This window comes from Anastrepha obliqua, chromosome 3 (genome assembly GCF_027943255.1).
Source record: "Anastrepha obliqua isolate idAnaObli1 chromosome 3, idAnaObli1_1.0, whole genome shotgun sequence".
NCBI lineage: Eukaryota > Metazoa > Arthropoda > Insecta > Diptera > Tephritidae > Anastrepha > Anastrepha obliqua.
Window position 1 is genome coordinate 61,998,238 of NC_072894.1, and position 18,550 is coordinate 62,016,787.

The following is an 18,550-nucleotide window of genomic DNA, read 5'->3' on the forward strand; positions in this document are numbered from 1 at the left end:
TTGGTGCACTACACCTTGGTAATCGAAGAAAACCGGTACTTTTTGATTCACTGATATAGCAAACTTGATGAGGGATGCAGGACTATGTTTAATGAAACGTAGAGGTCAAACTCTTAGGACGAATATAAAGACTGCCAACGTAGATTTAAGTATGTCAAAACTGCGCTTGAAAGATCGTCTGGATAATCTTTTGTCAGAAGATAAAAAGTACTTCAGAGGCGAACGGACTTCGAAAAGTATTATGAATGAGTCTTAACAGTCCAATTATTAATTGTGAAGAAACGTTAGAACTAGACGCAGACGCTTTTTTCAGGTTGTTTTTGTAATAGAAACAATACCATTTTCCAATACAATAGGGGGCTCCATTTGCATTATAACAGAGGAATGCTCAGAGCGCGCCCGCAATAGGTTCCAACCTTACAAATATTCCCGTTGACCTTCAATATAATTTATATATAATTGCACTTAGACTTGAATTGATCTTTGAGGCGGCTATACAGTTCAGTTACATCCCCAAGAAGTGGGCTGAGGTAAGATTGGTTTTTATTCATAAAGTAGGAAAACCCACACATACGAGAACGGAGGACTTCAGGCCAATTAGCCTATCATCTTTCTTGTTGAAATCCCAAGAGCGGTTCTAACAGTGGTCGTCCTTCGGCAGGCAATGGATACGCGGAGAGTATATCTGGTAGGAAAAAGTTCCTCATAAAAACCATCTGCCGTTACTTTGTTAGAGATCTACTATATTTTTATTAATTAATAGCCCCTAATGCGGTTTCTGAAGTGACAAACTTAATGGAAGATGTTAAATTTTTGCAAATGGCGTCGTACATCAATCATATTGGTACTTATGAACTAGACAGCTGCAGTACACAAACAGGCAAGCAATTGTGCGCAAAAAAATTAAAAATAAAGATTTCCATTACTTAAAACAATTTTTTTTGTTTATTAAAAAAGGTATTCTAAAACTAAAGTAGGTGATTGATTTTTCACATCCTTGCATAAAAAAATTGTCCGAAGCGCAAAAACGGGCCGTTATAGACGAAATTTCGAACAATGTAAAATAAATAAATTATTACGGAAGGTAAGACATTTTGTGCGAAATATACGGAAGACGCGGATATTGTCTAATATTGAAAAACTTCATTAACAGAGCTTGGTGATAATTTTTAACTGCTTGTGATTTATCCGTCCTTTGCTCAAAGTTTTCAACTTCAATATATTATATATGAGTTTTTGTCCTTTATAAAAAAAGTATATTATGTAAATTAAATAATAATTCGTCCCTGTTCTATAGTTATTAATCGCACTGTTTGTGCATATAAGTGGAATAATTAACCCTATTGAAATAGTTCGGAAAATGTTTATTTTCGCACAAGCTAGCTCATTTTTGTTTAGGTGTTAAATGAATTTTTAGTAAACTTTTTAAAGTTTCTCAGAATTGTTCACTAATTAACATGTTGCCTTGGCAACTTACCCATACATACATTAGTGCAAACGCATAGTAGACATAGACACCATATGCTAAGTGCGATTTTCATCTCATTTTATCACATTTTGTATTGTTTGAAATTTGTACATATTAAAATTCATAAATTAGCTCTAATTAATGTCATCACATTTTTAATTGGCGAGTATATCCTCTTGCCTCTCATTTACAAATAAAGAACTGCGATACTATTTCACTACGATACCATCAAGTTCACGGGGCGTATGGGAATATTTTCGAAAGGTCGACATATAACAGGATTTAACAGATTTTTTTTCCAGAAAAGAAGAAAACAGGAAGTTGACCAAAGTCAAAGTAAGCCGAGTGAAAATTAAGTGATTTTGACCTAGGTTAACAAAGCGCGGCAGTCGTTTCTTTCTCGTGCTAACTGGCTCCTAGTGAGTATACCAAGTGAAGCCAAGTTCATCTCACTGATCTTTCCAACACAAAAAAACGAAATCTCTTGGAGAATAAGTTCATAGCGATTTTACATTTTCATTGTACTTTACAGCAATTTCTTTGCAGTTTGAAAATGGGTAAGTATTCATTCTATAGAACTCTTTCTGAAATGGAATACCTAGGAGTTAAAAACCAAACAGCACGGAAATGGGTTGCATAGTTCAAAAATGGAGACTCTGACGACGATGAAACGACCTGCATTGGAAGACCTTCTGAGTTTGATGAAGAACGTTTTTAATCACTTTTGAAGGAGACCTGACGCCAAACCATCATTGGTCGGGAATTGGCGCAAAAATGAACTGCGCTCATAAGAATTGAGAGCGTGTTTCATCTGTTAAACCAAAACAAAAAAAAAAAAGAACAAAGAAAATCGCCTTTAAATTGCTTTTCAGCATCTCACCCGTCATCGAACAACACGCGGTCGTGAACAACGCTTTTTGTACCAAATCGCCACGGGAGATGAGAAATGGTGTTTATACATCAATATGAAGCAAAGAAAAAAGTGAGTGGCTCCAGGAATATGCCAAAGCCGATAGCCAAACCGGATCTTCATTCAAAGACGATTATAATATGTGTTTGGTGGAAATGGTACACTGGAAGATGCTCCAAATGAATACCACGGTCAACAAGAAGCTTTACATTGCCTAGCACCACCGCATGAATGAGGCTATTCGTCTAAAAAGATCTGATCGACGTGATCAAAGAATACTCCGTCACGACAACACCAGGCCCCCAAGTCGTCAAAGCCGCACTTTAAGAGCTCAGTATAGAAAAACATTTGGTATCATTTAATGTTTTGTGGCCGGACTTCGAACCCGCACACATTCGAATGATAGTCACGCACCAACCAGTCCAGCTAAACTAAATTTAAATCCATTATTAATTAGTTTGTCATACCGCTGAGTTGCTATATGGTAGACCAGGAGTTGCTACATGTTGCTGGCACTTTTGGTATATCGGGGACACTCGCGCATACTTGGGGTGTTTCCTTCTACTCTTAAACCACCTTCTTTTGTGACTCGATGAAGACATACTTAGACAGGCCTTATACATTCCATTCTACATTCAGAGAGTGCTGGTAAAATGGTGTAATAAACAATGTAAACTGGGTTAGTATATGTACTGATGGCTCGAACTTGATGATTAAGTGGGAGGTGGTGTATATTGCGAAACTGCAGCGTATTCCAAGCCGAAATATCAGGCCATATCAGAAAGCCTTTTAGTGCTATATAAAAGCGAGAGTGAGTTAGAGTAATCTTCATTTACATCGATAGTCTGGCAGCCTCGAAACCGCTGCTAACTCGTCTAAGACAGTAAAAGAGTGTTACAAATCATTAAAAATACTTTCACAGTATCTTTTGATCAATCTACTCTGGGTGCCAGGACGTAGTAACATTAAAGGTAACTGTAAGACAGAGGAGTTAACTAGATTGGGTTCCGCGCTCCAAATTAGCCAGTGCAAGGGTGACATATCTATGCCCTTGGCAACATGTAAACTTCTAATACATAGTGTTGCTAATTCCAATTCGAGACAGTTAAACATCTATCAGTAGGCAAACGTGGCTCGAATGGAACATGGGTCGAACTAAGAGTCTACTTAAACTAATTAGGACGAATTCTGTTAGGTGCCCTATCTGGGCACTGTCAGGTAAGGAAGACTTGCCAGTACAATAGGGACACGCACCATCCAATGACTATTGTAGAAGCTGTCAGAATATAGAACAGGAAGAGACAGTTGAACACCTTTTATGTGGGTACTTGGCAGAAAATCGCCGAATACGCAGAACACTTGTCCTATATATCCCTCTCACAAACAAACTCAACAAGCTATATTGCTAAAACTGTGACTAGTGTACCAACATAAAAAAATAATAATCGAAAGTCGAATGTACGTAGCCCGCGAAATTTCAAATGGTTGCCTTTTACGGCGTTATACCAAGGTCTTTACGCAAAATTCGTCTCAATGATGTCTCCGAAATGTCCAATTGTTGAGAACGACGGTGAACTGATGTTCCTGGTGATTCACGAACACCCTCGGCCACAGCAGCAATATTTTCGTATGTACGCACGGTTTTTGGTCGGTTACGCGTTGGTTTGTCAATAAGCAACCCAGTTTCTCTTACTTTTTTCGCAAAGTAACGCACATACGCTTCATTCGGTGCTTTTCTTCTTCCCATTGCCGTACGTAATTTTCGTACACATTCTGCAACATTACCATGATTTTCAAAGTAATGTCGCAATATTTCCCAGCGTTCTTTGAGCGTATACCCAACCATTTTCGTTCAGTAGAAGGATACAACTAATTTTCTGTCAAATCAGATGACAGCTAAGTGTTACCATTCTTCAAATAATACCTAGTTCAAATCCATAACGATAGATGGCGGGCCCTATACTTACTTATTACTTACTAAATAATAAAAACCACTACACATAGGCCGATAGTTACGTTTCTCCTTCTTAATTGGCGGGATAATCGTAAAAGTAATTTTGACCGAGTTTAACAAAGCACGCCAGTCGTTTCTTTCTCGTTATAACCGGTGCCAGTTGGACACACCAAGTGAAGCCAAGTCTCAAGTATACAACGTAGAAGAATCCTTCGTTTTTTTCTGCTAGCACCAGCTGGTACCACATCGAATACTTTCAGACACGGAGCATTTGTATTTATTAATGTGCCAATGTGCAAGGGACGCCTTATTGGATGTTGTTATCTGCGTCATACGTTAGGATGGGCATGATGAGAGCCTTATAAAGTGTTAGGTTTGTTCGTCGAGAGAGGACTTTACTGCTCAATTGCCTACTTAGTCCAAAGTAGCACTTGTAGGCACAAGAAATTCTCCGTTGGATTTCAAGGCTGACATTGTTAACAGCGTTAATGCTGGCTCCTAAATAAACGAAGTCTCTTACAAACTCTTCTTTATCTAGTTTGGAAAAGGTAGAACTAACTGCATTATTGTTAAGACCGATGATTTCTGCAATTGTATGATTAAATTCTGCGGCTCGCGCGAAATTTCCAGGATCAGGTTAAAGAGAGTCACTCTATCTGAAAACTCGTTTGGTACAAAAGGGCTCGGAGAGGTTTTTTTCCAATTGTGTCTGCTGTGTCGGCGCTGCTTGAGTAACGTTATTTTGTATAGCCGCATTAGTTCTGAAGGTACACCAAGTTCAGACATCGCAGCAAAAGAAAGGTGCGTGTCGATTCTCCTTTCATTAGTATTTCCAAAGGCTTTCCGTATTGTGAATATCTGATCGATTGCAGGTTTTCTAGCCATAGCCGCACTGATGAGTTTTTTTCAGTTGGTTGATGGTGACATTCAGCTTTTCACTTAATATAGTACGCTCACTAGAATCTTATAGGCGCTATTTATAATCGAATACTAATCACGCGGTAATTGGCACTGCTTATAGAATTCCCTTTCTTTTGGATTGGGTAGAGCCCACTTAAATTCCAATCGGAAGGTATGCTTTCATCTGACGCATGCACCGTACCAGCTACTCACCGCCGGGTTTGTTGTTCTTTAGCCCCGTTATCGCTATTCTCACCTTGTCATGGTCGGGTAACGGAACGACAGTGCGTTTCAGGGTATGGGAATCTTCACATTCTCTATGACATGCGCAGTTGTCACTATTTAGCAAGTTCGAGAAGTGTCTGGATGTCAGTCACCAGACCGCCGTTTTTGAAAAACGCCCCGCTCTTGAAATCCTCTGTTTTTTCGGGCTCGCCGAAATTCGATTTCTTCTGCGGCGGCGGTATGTAAAGAGCGATGAATGCTGCTCCAGTGCACCTGCAGGCCGGATTGTTGGGCAGTACTCTCTGAGAGCAGGAATGGGAGTTGACTGGCAAATCATCTGGATGTCTGTTGCGATTGCCGCTTTCCGATGTCGTACATCCTTTGCGTAGTTAGATGTACGTTTAAGTTAGTTAAGTTTGGAGTAAGCAATAATAATAAATTACTTTTAAGGTAAATTAAAAGCACTAATACGTGCCCTTCTCACATCCGAAAAGTAAAATACGAAGGTAGCACCAGGCACTTATTGTTACTTTGCGCACTATCGACCTTATATAACAAAAAAGTCCCAAAGACGCTTAAGAGTTTTTTCCATTCACACAATGAGAGTTAAAATAAATCTGTGCAAATACATATTTATGCAACAAGTGTTAACTTAGCTTTAATACGCCCATGCGTAAGTGTGAACTTAAGTGCTCTTACTCTTGTCCTTGTTCACGTGTATGCTCTTAAACCTACTTATTGTTCATGTTGTTCGTGTTGCTGGTACTTTTGCATGCTTACCTGTTGCCGCTGCTAATGATAAATACGTGTTGAGTATGGCACGCTCTTGACCACTGCCATCGGCCAACACCGAATTAAAACTTGGCCAATACACATACAGGAACAATGTTCCGACCATGGCAAAGATATCTGATGTATAATTGGCTCCTTCGTGTTTGCCCGCTTCGTTCCGGTCCTTGCCAGGGCGCAGCATCAGACTCACAGCCAGACCAAAGTACGCACCGAATGCATGCACTGTAATTGAACCACCGACATCACTTATCTGTGGGGGGTGAGAAGTGGAAGAATAAACCGAAACAAACAGAAAAGGAAAATTAGATTTTTTTTGTAAGGAAAGTGCTTACAAATGGTGAGTAAAAGCTGCGCACTAAAAGAAGAATGAAAAGTTACAGCTTATTTTATGAGTAGCAGCTGTTCATCAGCTTTATGCGGCAAAGCGCTTTTGTAAAGGCTTTGGCTATTTTATTTTTCAACGATATACACTTGGGCCATATACTCACGTTTCAATTGTTATATAAAAACTATAAATATATCCCATTACGTACATCTAGTAGTTTTGTAAGTATGTACATATTTTATATAATTGGTGTATATATATTATTATTTTCTCTGTGTTTGACCGAGCTGCTGTTACTTATAGTTTGTGGTATGCGCTTTAAGTAATCTAAAAAATGGTGGGCACTACTACCTTATGACGAGTGGAGAAGAATTTTTATGAGGAGCTTTTTCACCGCAGAAATACACTCGGAAGTTTTGCCTTGCATGTTGAACATTTAGCGCTAGTAGAAAAAAAATCATTGGGGCTTCGTGCCCACAGTGGGTGCTCCTTGGACCAACCGAGTGACAGCCAAGCACAAGCCACACTATATAGCGGTCACCTTGTGAGTGCGTGTAAAATGAAATAAGTGTATTTAAGTACCCAGTAGGAAAGGCACATTTATTAAATGTAAATTTTCTAGTACTAGTTTAACTGTGGTCAATTTTGAATTAAGTTTAAGCGGGTAAAATTGGTAGTTCAAGTGGAAGGTATAGGTGAAATAAGAGCTATAGGAAAAAACTGTCTCGAAGTGTAATGCGAAAGCTGTTCTTTTACTTAAGTACTCGTTGTACTATATAACATTTTATTGGGAGAGGGAACACTAAGTGATACATAGAAACAGTTTTTTCTAATAGCGGTCACTCCTCAGCAGGCAATGACAAACCTCGGAGAGTATTTCACTATGAAAAAACTTTTTATAAAACACAGAAACCATCAGTCATTCGGAGGCGGCGTAAAACTGTAGATGCTTCCATTTGTGAAACAATATCAGGACGTACGCTACCTACCATCAATGTAACGATCCCCTCCCGGTACTACTGTTAAGCAAATCGTCGGGAGGCGGTTGAGCATTAGGCTCTATACCAGTTACTAATCTCATGCAGTCCGTCAAAAGTAGTATGTACCCTAATCTTCCCATAGTTATGTCTATTGGATAAGGGAACCACCCCAGTTGGACCAGTTCACATCCTCCCACTATACTTGTCTCACGTCGACTTGAGAGCCTGTTTTCTGTCAAGTATCGTATGTTTAGTTGCCCTCGTATACAGCCGCGTGTTTTAAAGCATGATGTACATCGCTGATTGCCGACGAAATCTTGCCCCACGCATACTTTGAAGTCATCATTATGTCGACCACGTTTTCTAGTGTTATTGGGTCTTCTGAAAATGCGGTTGAATTACGTCTGCTAGTCGCAAATCGTTGGCATAAAAAAAACACTTGCCTTGCGCCTTCCTTTTGAAGGATAACTAGACACAAAGGTGATTCACGTACCCTGAAGCAATGTAGGTACTTCTGGTAGCAACCATGACTTGTCAGAAATTGTATTAACTGGAAGTTCAGCTCACCATAGCTTCGACTTAACCACCTTCCGATGTTTGGGATTAGCATATAGGTCTATATAGAACCATATTGATCTAAAGCTTATCATATATACGACGTAAGTTTGAGAAGGCTTATATCCTATTCGGCTAGTATTTGGTTTTTAAGTATATTTTGTCAGGGTTTGAGGTATTTAAATACATGCGCTAGCAAGAAAAATCAGGTTCGGTTAAACTTGGGAATACGTCCACAGTGTTAATTGAACACATGAAGAACCTCTGTATACATTTATAAGTCGGGTAAAATTTAGAAGATAAGCGCTGTTCTCTGAGCGAAGTAGAGTGGACTTTTTGTTGCTTAGTCAATTACAACTCCAGGGTGCTTTTCTCCCTTTTCTCAAAGTCGTGACCTTACAAACACCAGATATACAGTATTGGACAAAACTTATGTTCTCCACTACGGCATTTTTAATATTGTTAAATAATTATTGTGTTACCCTTATGGACTGTTCTACGATACTAAATTTTCACATTTTTATCATTAGTAAAAGAATTCAACAACAAATCAGGTATGACATTACAAAAAAAAAAACATTGAAATTGTTTTAGCTTTGACAATTTCATTTTTGTGAACTATGGATATTTTAAATTTTTATTTTTTATATTAAAGGTGTTGAAAATTTTTATTATGCTTTAATAGCGATGGTACAAAAATATACAATACTACACGTGGTTTTTATTGAATTATTTAGCATTGTTAGAAATCCTCTCAGGGGAGTGTTTTAGTTTTGGCCAATACTGTAGAAAAGGCTTTGTACAGTATCATCTAAAGATACGCATTTCCTTTATTTTTGTGTCTTGTCTGAGATAAAAAAAAGTGAGTTTTCGGACATAATATTTATTTATTTTATTTATTTAAGGTTAATAGGCAATAAAAAAGAAATTACAGTTCAACTATTTATAATAAATATTCCAAGATTTTAATAGGTGCTCTTTTGAAAATGAAAAATCTATCTCAACAAATTTAGAGATTTTATTAAACTCAATTAAGGTTATAGTAATAGGAGCATTCTGAGCATAAAGGGATTTTGAAAGACCAACCTATGCAGAGCTCTGGCCGGAATATTAAAGAAAATTCTCTCAAGAAGCACCGGACAGTCAACAGCACCACGGATTAAGTCAAAAATGAAAGATAAAGATAGGATTATTCTCCTGCTCTGCAATGATTTTAAGTTGATCAATAAGTATCGCGTTTCATATGCAGGGATGGTATCCAAAATGCGTGAATTACACAACGCGATATGTAGGAATACTTTTTGGATACGTTCAATTCTAGCAGCATGAAAAATGAATGATGTATACTCTAGTTTGGAACGTACAAACGCATCAATTTGCATCAATTCACAGTCGAGGGAGCTAATAATCGTCGAATAAATCTTAACGTCGTCTTCATAAAGCAGGAATCTTACTGACGAGAAGCAAGAGTTAATATCATTGATAAACAGAACAAAAAGAAGCGGGCCAAGAATACTACCTTGTAAAACCCCAGAGCAAGCAACGAAAGGAAGACCTAACATTGTCGACGACGACCAAACAATGGCGATTTTTCAAGTAAGGCGAAATCCAACTTAAGAAGGCTTAGTGGAATCCAATGCAGGCTAATTTTTTTATTAGTATTATATGGAAAACCCGACCAAAGGCATTAGATAAGTCGGTATTAACGGTGTCAACCTGGTGCCCTGATTGGAAGGCAGCGGCCTAGAAAGAAACCATGCTGGATGCACTATGTTCTTGACAGTAAAAGTAATTTGTCCTGGATGATGCATTAAAAAAGCTTTTCACCGGCGGTAAGCTTTGAAATAAGACTGTAGTTACTAATATTGCTTTTATTACCCCTCTTGAAAATGGGTGAAATGAAATTCAATTTTCAGGCATCAATAAAAGTACCCAATGTTAGTGATTTGCTAAAGATTAACAGCAGAGGGTATAGTAAAGAATCACACTGCTTGAATAACACCGCAGACAGATCATCAACATCAGTGTTTGTAGAAGAATTAATTCGAGTAGTGCCTCTAAAGACATCTTCAGTGGACAATACCAGCTTGCCGGGGGTCAATAGATGGTTACATATTGAAGAAACCCTTTTCTTCGCTGTCAGAGGCCGATGCAAAATTGGACTTGAAGAACGCAGCAAAGAGACTAGCGGCATCGGCTGGAGTATTAGCAGATTTGTCACCGAAAAAAAAGAGCGAACGGAATATTGGAAAGAGATTTCTTTGAATATACAAAATTCCAAAACTATTTTCGATTAGATTTTAAACTTCGAATCTAAGAACGTGGTTTCTGTGTAAAAATGTTTCCAAACACACGAATTTCTTATCATACTCTTTATACAGGGCAAAGAAATTTGAAGTTTTACATTTTTTGAATTTATGGAGGAATTTGTTTCTCTTATTTCGAAGCTAAATCAACGTAGCACTGTGGCAGGGTACTTTACAGGGTTTGATTGAAAAGTAGTGAGCCTTCCGGCGCGGAGCGTCTGCCAAGCGATCAACCGAATCGGCTGGTGGGGGAAAATTATCGTTGGACCTTCCCCTTCCACTAGAAAACGGCCCCAGTTCGCTGGCTACAGCGGTGCAGTCAACATCGGATTTTGCAGTGGCGAAAGTGCAGCGACGAATGGAGCAACGTTACTCAATCAAATTTTGCGTAAAGCTAAACAAAACGAGTACCGAAACCATTGGGCTACTCAAGGAGGCTTACGGGGACCAATCTCTGTCCAGTGCCCAGGTAAAACGATGGCACAAGTCGTTCAAGGAAGGCCGGGAGGACGTCGATGACGAACAGCGATCTGGAAGGCCTTCGACGACGCAAACAGACAAAGATGTCAACCGGGTTAGTGAATTTTTGAACATTGACCGTCGTGCTAGTCTACGTGAGATCAGTGAAGAGTTAAATTTAACTTATTACAATGTGCAGGGCGAGGCGATCCAAAAAAATGTGACAGCTGAATTGAAACCGATTCTGGCGGATGAGTTTGAAGAATATTAGTTGTGTAAGCCAAAAGGTTTAATAAAACTGCTTAAAAAAATAAGGCTCATTACTTTTCAATCAAACCCTGTATATTGTTTTTTTTTTGTTACAGGAGGAATAACGTTTTAACAAACGTCTACCACAGTAGTTCTAAAAATATCGAAACACTAGAAACGTCAATATGTGGAAATACATTGATTTCGAAATCTTATTGTGTCGAAACAGGTGTAATCTATGAAACCCTCTTTAGCTAAGTTATCTGCGCATTCATCACCTTCTATACGTTGGCTGACCAGATTAAAGTTTACACTGGTTATGGCTAGCATTCTTACGTTTTCTCTAGTATTATTCTAACTATATTTTTTAAGTCTGCCTTTCTGTTTCCAATTATATAAAATTCTCTGTTAGCTAACTGAGTGATGGCAATCAAAGCTTTTTAGCCAATTTCTCTGTATATATTTCCTCAATGGACTCGAAATGCATATACCTTGTCAAAAATCTTCTAGTATTGTCAACAACTCTGATATTACGATTGTTGTTGTATAAAATTCTGGAATTTCCTACGCAGAAATCTAGCCCTTTCCGACACATATTCTTGTGTAAATGGTGCATATTCCTTGATCGTCATTCTTCTCATTTAAAATAATGAGGAGAGTGTATCACCCCACGTTAATTGAAAGCAAACATTTTACGGAAACAGGAGATGAGTGACAAAAGATATATAGTGGCGTTATATTGGTCTCTTAAATTAAAATTACTCCGTATACTTTTAATATACTAAAATGCAAAGTTACAACCTTTTAAATGTAGCTCCAATATTTCCTTAACCGATGTATAACATACCTTCTACCTATTCATGCAAATCCTTGCATTCATTTAAAATAAGTGGGATACTACAATATTTCTCATTGGGATATTATTTTATATGTTAGAATTGAGAAGCATATATTTATGTATGTGTACTCCTCATAAAGCGTTCAGTTAAGCGGATTTGGAATACATAGAAACCGTGTGTGGGGATTTAGTGTTTAGTAGCGTCTGACGTGAATTTAAAGTTTTGCGGATAAGGAAATACTGAAATATTTAATGCATTTTTATTGTTAATGATATGTTCTTAAAACAAAGCCAAATATCACTGATTCCAAATAAATTTGAAACTGAGTCAGAGGTGACTATTTTATTTAATAAAAATCGAGTCAATAGAAATAAAGAACTAAAAGTAAAATTTTAAACGACCGATGTGAGCAAAGGTACTATAGGTATAGATGTCCTGCATGCCAGAAACAGAAATGGATTTAAACAAAAGCGTTTGGAAAACAAGTTTGAAAGTGTATTCACAACGAGTCACTGTTTGGTGCGGTTTTTGGTCTGGCTGCATCATCGAGCCATTTTTTTTCGAAAATGAGCGAGGAGCCGCGGTTACAGTAAATGGCGAGCGTTACCGTGACATGCTCAACGAGTTGTTTCCAAAAATTGAAGAGGATGACATGGACGACATTTGGTTTCAACAGGACGGTGCAACTTGTCACACTGCCAAAGTTACACTCGAACTTTTGGCTACCGTTTTTGAAAACCGAATAATCAGCCGAAATTCCGATATCAATTAGCCGCCTCGGAGCTGTGATTTAAGCCCGTTGGACTATTTTTTGTGGGGAGCCGATAAGGACAAATGCTATGCGAACCATCCAGAGACGATTGATGCTTTAAAACACGAAATCGAAGTTGCCATTCATGAAATTGGAGCCCAAACAATCGAAAATGTGCTTAAAAATTGGGTTGATCGAATGGCCTACTGTAAAGCCAGTCGTGGCAGTCGTTTCAACGATATTATTTTTTATTCATAAATGACAATGTTCAATCTTCAAAATAAAATAAAAAAGTTTGAAAAAATATTAATTCGTTTTTTTTTATAGCTGATTCAAAAGCAAATTTTACATGGCCCACCCTATATATGTATATAGGACATATAAAGGTATATATTGTATATATATGTATACATAAATATAGGGTTTGGGGAAAAAGGAATCCAGTATTTTCTCGGTAGATGGATATTGTGATCGATATCTCGTAAAGTATGGATTAGAATAGTTTAAAATTTATGCTCTTTGTTAAGACGACATTTCACACTAAACAAATTCTTTTGTTGGTGTTTGTTTATTCCATTCAGTTGTGAGCTACAGGCTGTTAACAATGAAAGTCAACAAAAGGCGATAAATGAGAAAATGCAAGCCAGGCCGCTGAAAGTGTGAATGGTGTTGCCGACACTGTAACAGCTAATTAGGGTAATTTTGGTTTCGTCGGTTCCGTTCAGGCAATATTGATGATGCACCTCACACAGGCTGGCCCGTCGTGGAAAATGTCGATAAAATCACAAAAATAATCGAAGTTGACCGACATGTTAGTAGTCGTAGTATCGCCCAGAAGCTAAAGATGGACTATAAAACCATTTTCACAAACATTTTAGCAAAAATAATGAATTTCTTTTTCTACAAACTAATTTAATGGGCCCTTATACCTTTTGCAGTTGAGATAAAACCAATTCTGGTGGTACAACATTAATCACTCGGAATCATCGGAAGATTTATAACTTTTGCCAATGGTGTCGCACGCCAATCATATTTTATACTAGTGAACTTAGTAGCTGCAGTATACAAACATACAAGCTGTAGATCGAGTAAAGGGCGAAATAAAAACTTTTTTTCTGTGATTTAGTAAAATAGATATTCAAAAACTAAAATTGAATGATTAATATTGCGCCACCTTGCTTTTTTTTTAATTGTACAACAAATTTAGAAATCCTTAAAATTAAAACATGTGGTCGTAGTTCGCTCACTATTTGGTTTTTTCTACAAAAGCATATCGTTTCACTTTTTCTAAAGGTGGAAACTTCAAAGGAATTATGTACATATTTTTGGGTGAAAACCATCAGATAGTTCATAATGTTTTCTACAATACATACCCTAAAGTGTTAGTGTTTTTTAAAAAAACAGTCTTTTCAAAATCATAAGCATTTACTTACGCTAAAAAGGTTCAATGCGACATATTCGTTGGCTGCAAATAGCACTATTTCAATGATTGCCATGAATAGCAGTTGAATGGGCGTCGTACGTCCCAATAATGCACCCATACTAATCAGTGGAACGGCAGCTGCAATATCAGCATCGACTATGTTTTCCAGCGATAAGCTGCAAGAAAAAAATGTATACATACATACATACATATTTAAAGAATTTTGTAAAAAGAATTAGAAAATAATGAAAGCAGAAGGAATGATTTATAAAAACAAAATCTTAAAACTCCATGTCAAAGCTGCAGGCATATCTTGATTGGGGTAGCAGTGAAAAAGAAATTCAAGAAAGTGAAGCAGAGATTCGTGATAGTTAAGATGCTATAAGTCTATAACGTTGAAAAGGTAAAACCATGGATAGACAGAGAATTATAGAAATATGTAAGTAGATGTGGACAATTCCATCAAAAGGTCCACAGCAGACAAAACATTAAAAGTTACAATATTTTCATACAGAAACAATGTAAACAAATTTAATATTAGTTTGAGGAAAAAGAAATCTATTATTTTTTTCGAAAATTTTTTGGGCAAATGGCTTTAAACTGTTTAATGGTCGATCTTATAGCGCCATCAGCTTATTGCGCATTGCCTCAAGAGTTATGGAATACCTCTTTCTCAAAAGAATGAGGCTCGGAATTGAAATTGAATTGAATTGAAACCAAAAGTTAATTCGATATCAGCAATTCTGCTTCCGAAAGACACACCGCAGCATCGAACAGGTACACAGGCTAGTAAATAATATTCACAAAGCTTTTGAGCAGAAGAAGCTTTGCACAGCCGCATTTCTCGACATATCCCAAGCCTTTGATCGTATTTAGCATGGTGAATTGCTATGCAAAATAAAATACACTCTACCCATAAATTTTTACAATTTTATCTAAGTCCTACTCAAAGACCGAAATTTCTTTGTTAAGCAAAACGAAGAACACTCTAAATTCTGTGAAAGTTTAGCTGGTGCACCCCAGGGCGGTATAATGAGCCCAATCCTACACTCACTGTATGCCCTCGATTTACCAGCCATTGAGGAAACTATCGTCGCAGCTATTGCAGATGACACCGCTGTTCTCGAAAATGTCTCTAACCCCTAGAAGGCTTTACTTAAACTACACAAAGGACTTGATATTTTAAGTCAATGATTAGAAGATTGAACAATAAAACCAGTTGAAGGAACTTTTACACCTATTCGAAGCATTTGCACTTCCATGAAACTCAAACCCTAATCTATACTGGCTACTTAATCGAAATTTTTATGTTTCCTTTGTTCCTCTCAAAAGCAAGATCTCACTCTACACAGCCTTATTAAAACCGATATGAACCTAAGGCATATACCTCTTATGCTCCAAAGATTCCAATTGAAAACACTTGGAATGATTCTTTTCCCAATCGCACCCACACCCTTTAATTGCAGAAATAACTCTGAATCCGGTCTCCTTTCACAGGCTGAAGAGGAACATTTATTATGCAAGAACATACAAATGGCTGTACCACTGGGTGCTTTTCAAGCATGTCTAGTATAATGTCTTATTTTTAAGTACAAGTATTCCTGAATGTTAAAATACTGAATGTTGCAATAAATAAAATATGATATCCGGCATATCTCCGCCGCGGCAACAAGTCATATTGTCCATTCGATCAATCCAATTTTTGCCTCTTTTTCCAATAAATTTGAATAGTAAGTCTAAATGAGTCCAATCAGCAAATATGCGACACAAACAATGGTCACTTGGGTTCAATTCTTGCACGAGCTGCATTTTATAGGCACGTAAGCCTCTCCGAAATTTCGACTTCTTCTTCAACACTTCGCTCTATGAACTTTGCAAGCGTTGTTCTGGCATTTGACGATTTATGATGACTTACCAAACCTTACCGAATGGAAATGTAAACACAGTTTGTCAGTCTTAGTTGTCAAACTATAGTTACGATATCGATAATTCCCATTCAGCTAAAAAGCAGCCATTATATAATTTCATAAACGTTTATAGTTATAAACTTCATTTCTATGAGTTCAATAATTAAATTGAAATTCCCTTTATTAGTTAGTTGGTACTATTTCAAATAACTAACTACTAAAAAGTAAATTTCATGAAATGCTCACCATAAATGTCAAGCTGGAAAAAACTGTCTCGTGTGACATGCAACGCACTGATTAAAATTTATTAAAAAAGTTTGTACAATTTATTAGTAGAATTCAAACCATTGCTAAGATGCGCAATATTCTAAATTTAGTCAAGTTTAAATATTGACTCAGGTTCGCTGACATCGGGGTTTGAATTGTTGGCCGCGAAAACCACTTCTGTTTTTGTTCCGTTGTAATTATCTAGAAAACGGAAAATTGCCCCAAAATCAACTGTAGAACAAATTATAGGGCTAATTAAGAGCTATAAGTTAAGTCTATTGTCAAAATTAAAATTTTCACTTCAAAAAAAAACCTTTTAAATTAAGTTGTTTATTCACTTTGAAAGTGTATGATGGCCAAGTTTGCCATGATGGAAATGCCCATGTTTACGTAAAGCGATAGGAGCAACAGTTGAAAAATACTGTGGGGATACCTGCACCACTGCATGTGCACCTGTTCTTGCTACTAATAGACTTGCTGTGAAGGTAAAATGAAAATGGTGAACAATGCCGTGTATGAAGACAAAGCGCTTTGGATTTTACCAGAAAATGAAAACGTGTCTAGAGCCTTGGCTTAACTGATGTGTCTTTATATTTCTTGCGCTTGTATTTGCAATTTTCATTATCTACAAAACTTACAATAAAACAACATTTATATGTACAGTAGGTTCTGTTTTTATGCGGCTTTTTTTTATGCGGTTTTGAAATAGTGCGGTTTTTTTTTAATTACAAAATGCATGTCGACCTATCGGGAATTGTACATATAAACAAGATTCTAAACCAGCTAAGTAAAAACTCATCACAGATTCATGCGGTCTATGGAACGTATCTATAGTTATAATATGGGACTAATGCCCTTTTTTATGCGATTTTATTACATTATTTCAGATTTATGCGGTTTTAGCACTTTTGAAACGTATATATAGTTTTACTATAGAACTAGTAGCTTTTTTTATGCTGTTTTTTTTTATGCTGTTTCTTGCGGAACGTATCTACCGCATAAAAACAGAACCTATTGTATTTCCGTTTCATTCCACATACTTGCGCGTGCCCATACACACCTACATATAGATGTGATTTGTATATGGGGACGGCGTGTCTGCAATATTTTTTGTTTTGTTTCTCCATGTTTTCTTTTTTGTCCTTTACTTGAAGTTCAAATTTAATGCAACAACAGCTTTTGCTTTTCCGTCGTTAGCGATAGTTTGTCTTTGCAAAGGGAGCTTTTTATTTTTTAGCCTTTTCGTTATTTACCGCAGATTTTCCAACAAATTTCACTTCGTTTCATTCCATTTCATTTAAATTGCCGCAGGAATACAACCAAAGCTGAATTGCTATTAATATTGACTAAGATAACAATTTATAAATAAAAAAAGTTTTGCGGGTAATATTATGTTCACATTATACAAATTACTCGTTTTTATGGGTAAATACGAAGTTTGCCATACAAGGACTTTTCCTTAAAAACGGCTTAAACACTTTTTTCATTTTTATGGGCATATAACCCTAATTTTTCAAGAAATTCGCACTATTATTCAATTCAATTAAATTCATAATATTTTCGATTAATTTATAAATAATTCATCTAAAATATAAAAAATAAAGGCTTCTCAAGACTAAGGCTTACCAAAAATGCACACTCAAAAGAAGGCCACAGAATTTGCTAAAGGCTCTACACTTCAGCCAAAAATTGCATTTGAAAATAGCAATTCATTGCACTACCTTTGCAATCTACTTTCCAATATGTAAATTCAAAATTTTCCAAAATCAATTAACAAGGGCTAGACAAATTTGGTTCAGGCTTTTCAATGTCCGATTCATTTTAGAATTTGGAGAAATAGTATTTTGTAAAATTTATTATATTAACCAGTGTTGATGAGATCAAGAATCAAAAATCACTCGTTGCGCAATAAACTGAAATAATTTTCGCGCAAGTAAACTCGATTTCGTGGTGCAATGTGTATATAAAGAGTGATTTTTTAAGAGATATAGGAACGTTTTTCAAAAAAACATACGTAAATTCAGAAAAATGCTTGAGATTTTTATTTAAATCGATAGTACAGTCCATATAATTTAATATTTGAAGATTTTTTCATGCAAATGGTGACCGCGACTGCGCTTCAAATGGTCCATCCGCTTAGTTCAATTTTGGCATACTCTTTCCAATGTTTCGACCGGTATCTCACATATAAATTCTTTAATGTTGTCTTTCAATGCGTTAATTGAAGCAGACTTGTCTGA

At 36.8% G+C, this 18,550-nt stretch overlaps 1 protein-coding gene across 1 annotated transcript in view; it reads right to left on the reverse strand.

The window, feature by feature from the left end:
• LOC129242456 (ammonium transporter Rh type B-B-like) overlaps window positions 1-18,550 on the reverse strand; it is a 74,722-nt gene that overhangs the window by 33,622 nt on the left and 22,550 nt on the right. The window contains exons 3-4 of the mRNA XM_054879101.1: window positions 14,147-14,312; window positions 6,238-6,499 (exon numbers count right to left, since the gene is read on the reverse strand). Of these exons, the coding sequence (XP_054735076.1) occupies window positions 6,238-6,499; window positions 14,147-14,312 (428 nt within the window). The remainder of the gene's footprint in view (window positions 1-6,237; window positions 6,500-14,146; window positions 14,313-18,550) is intronic.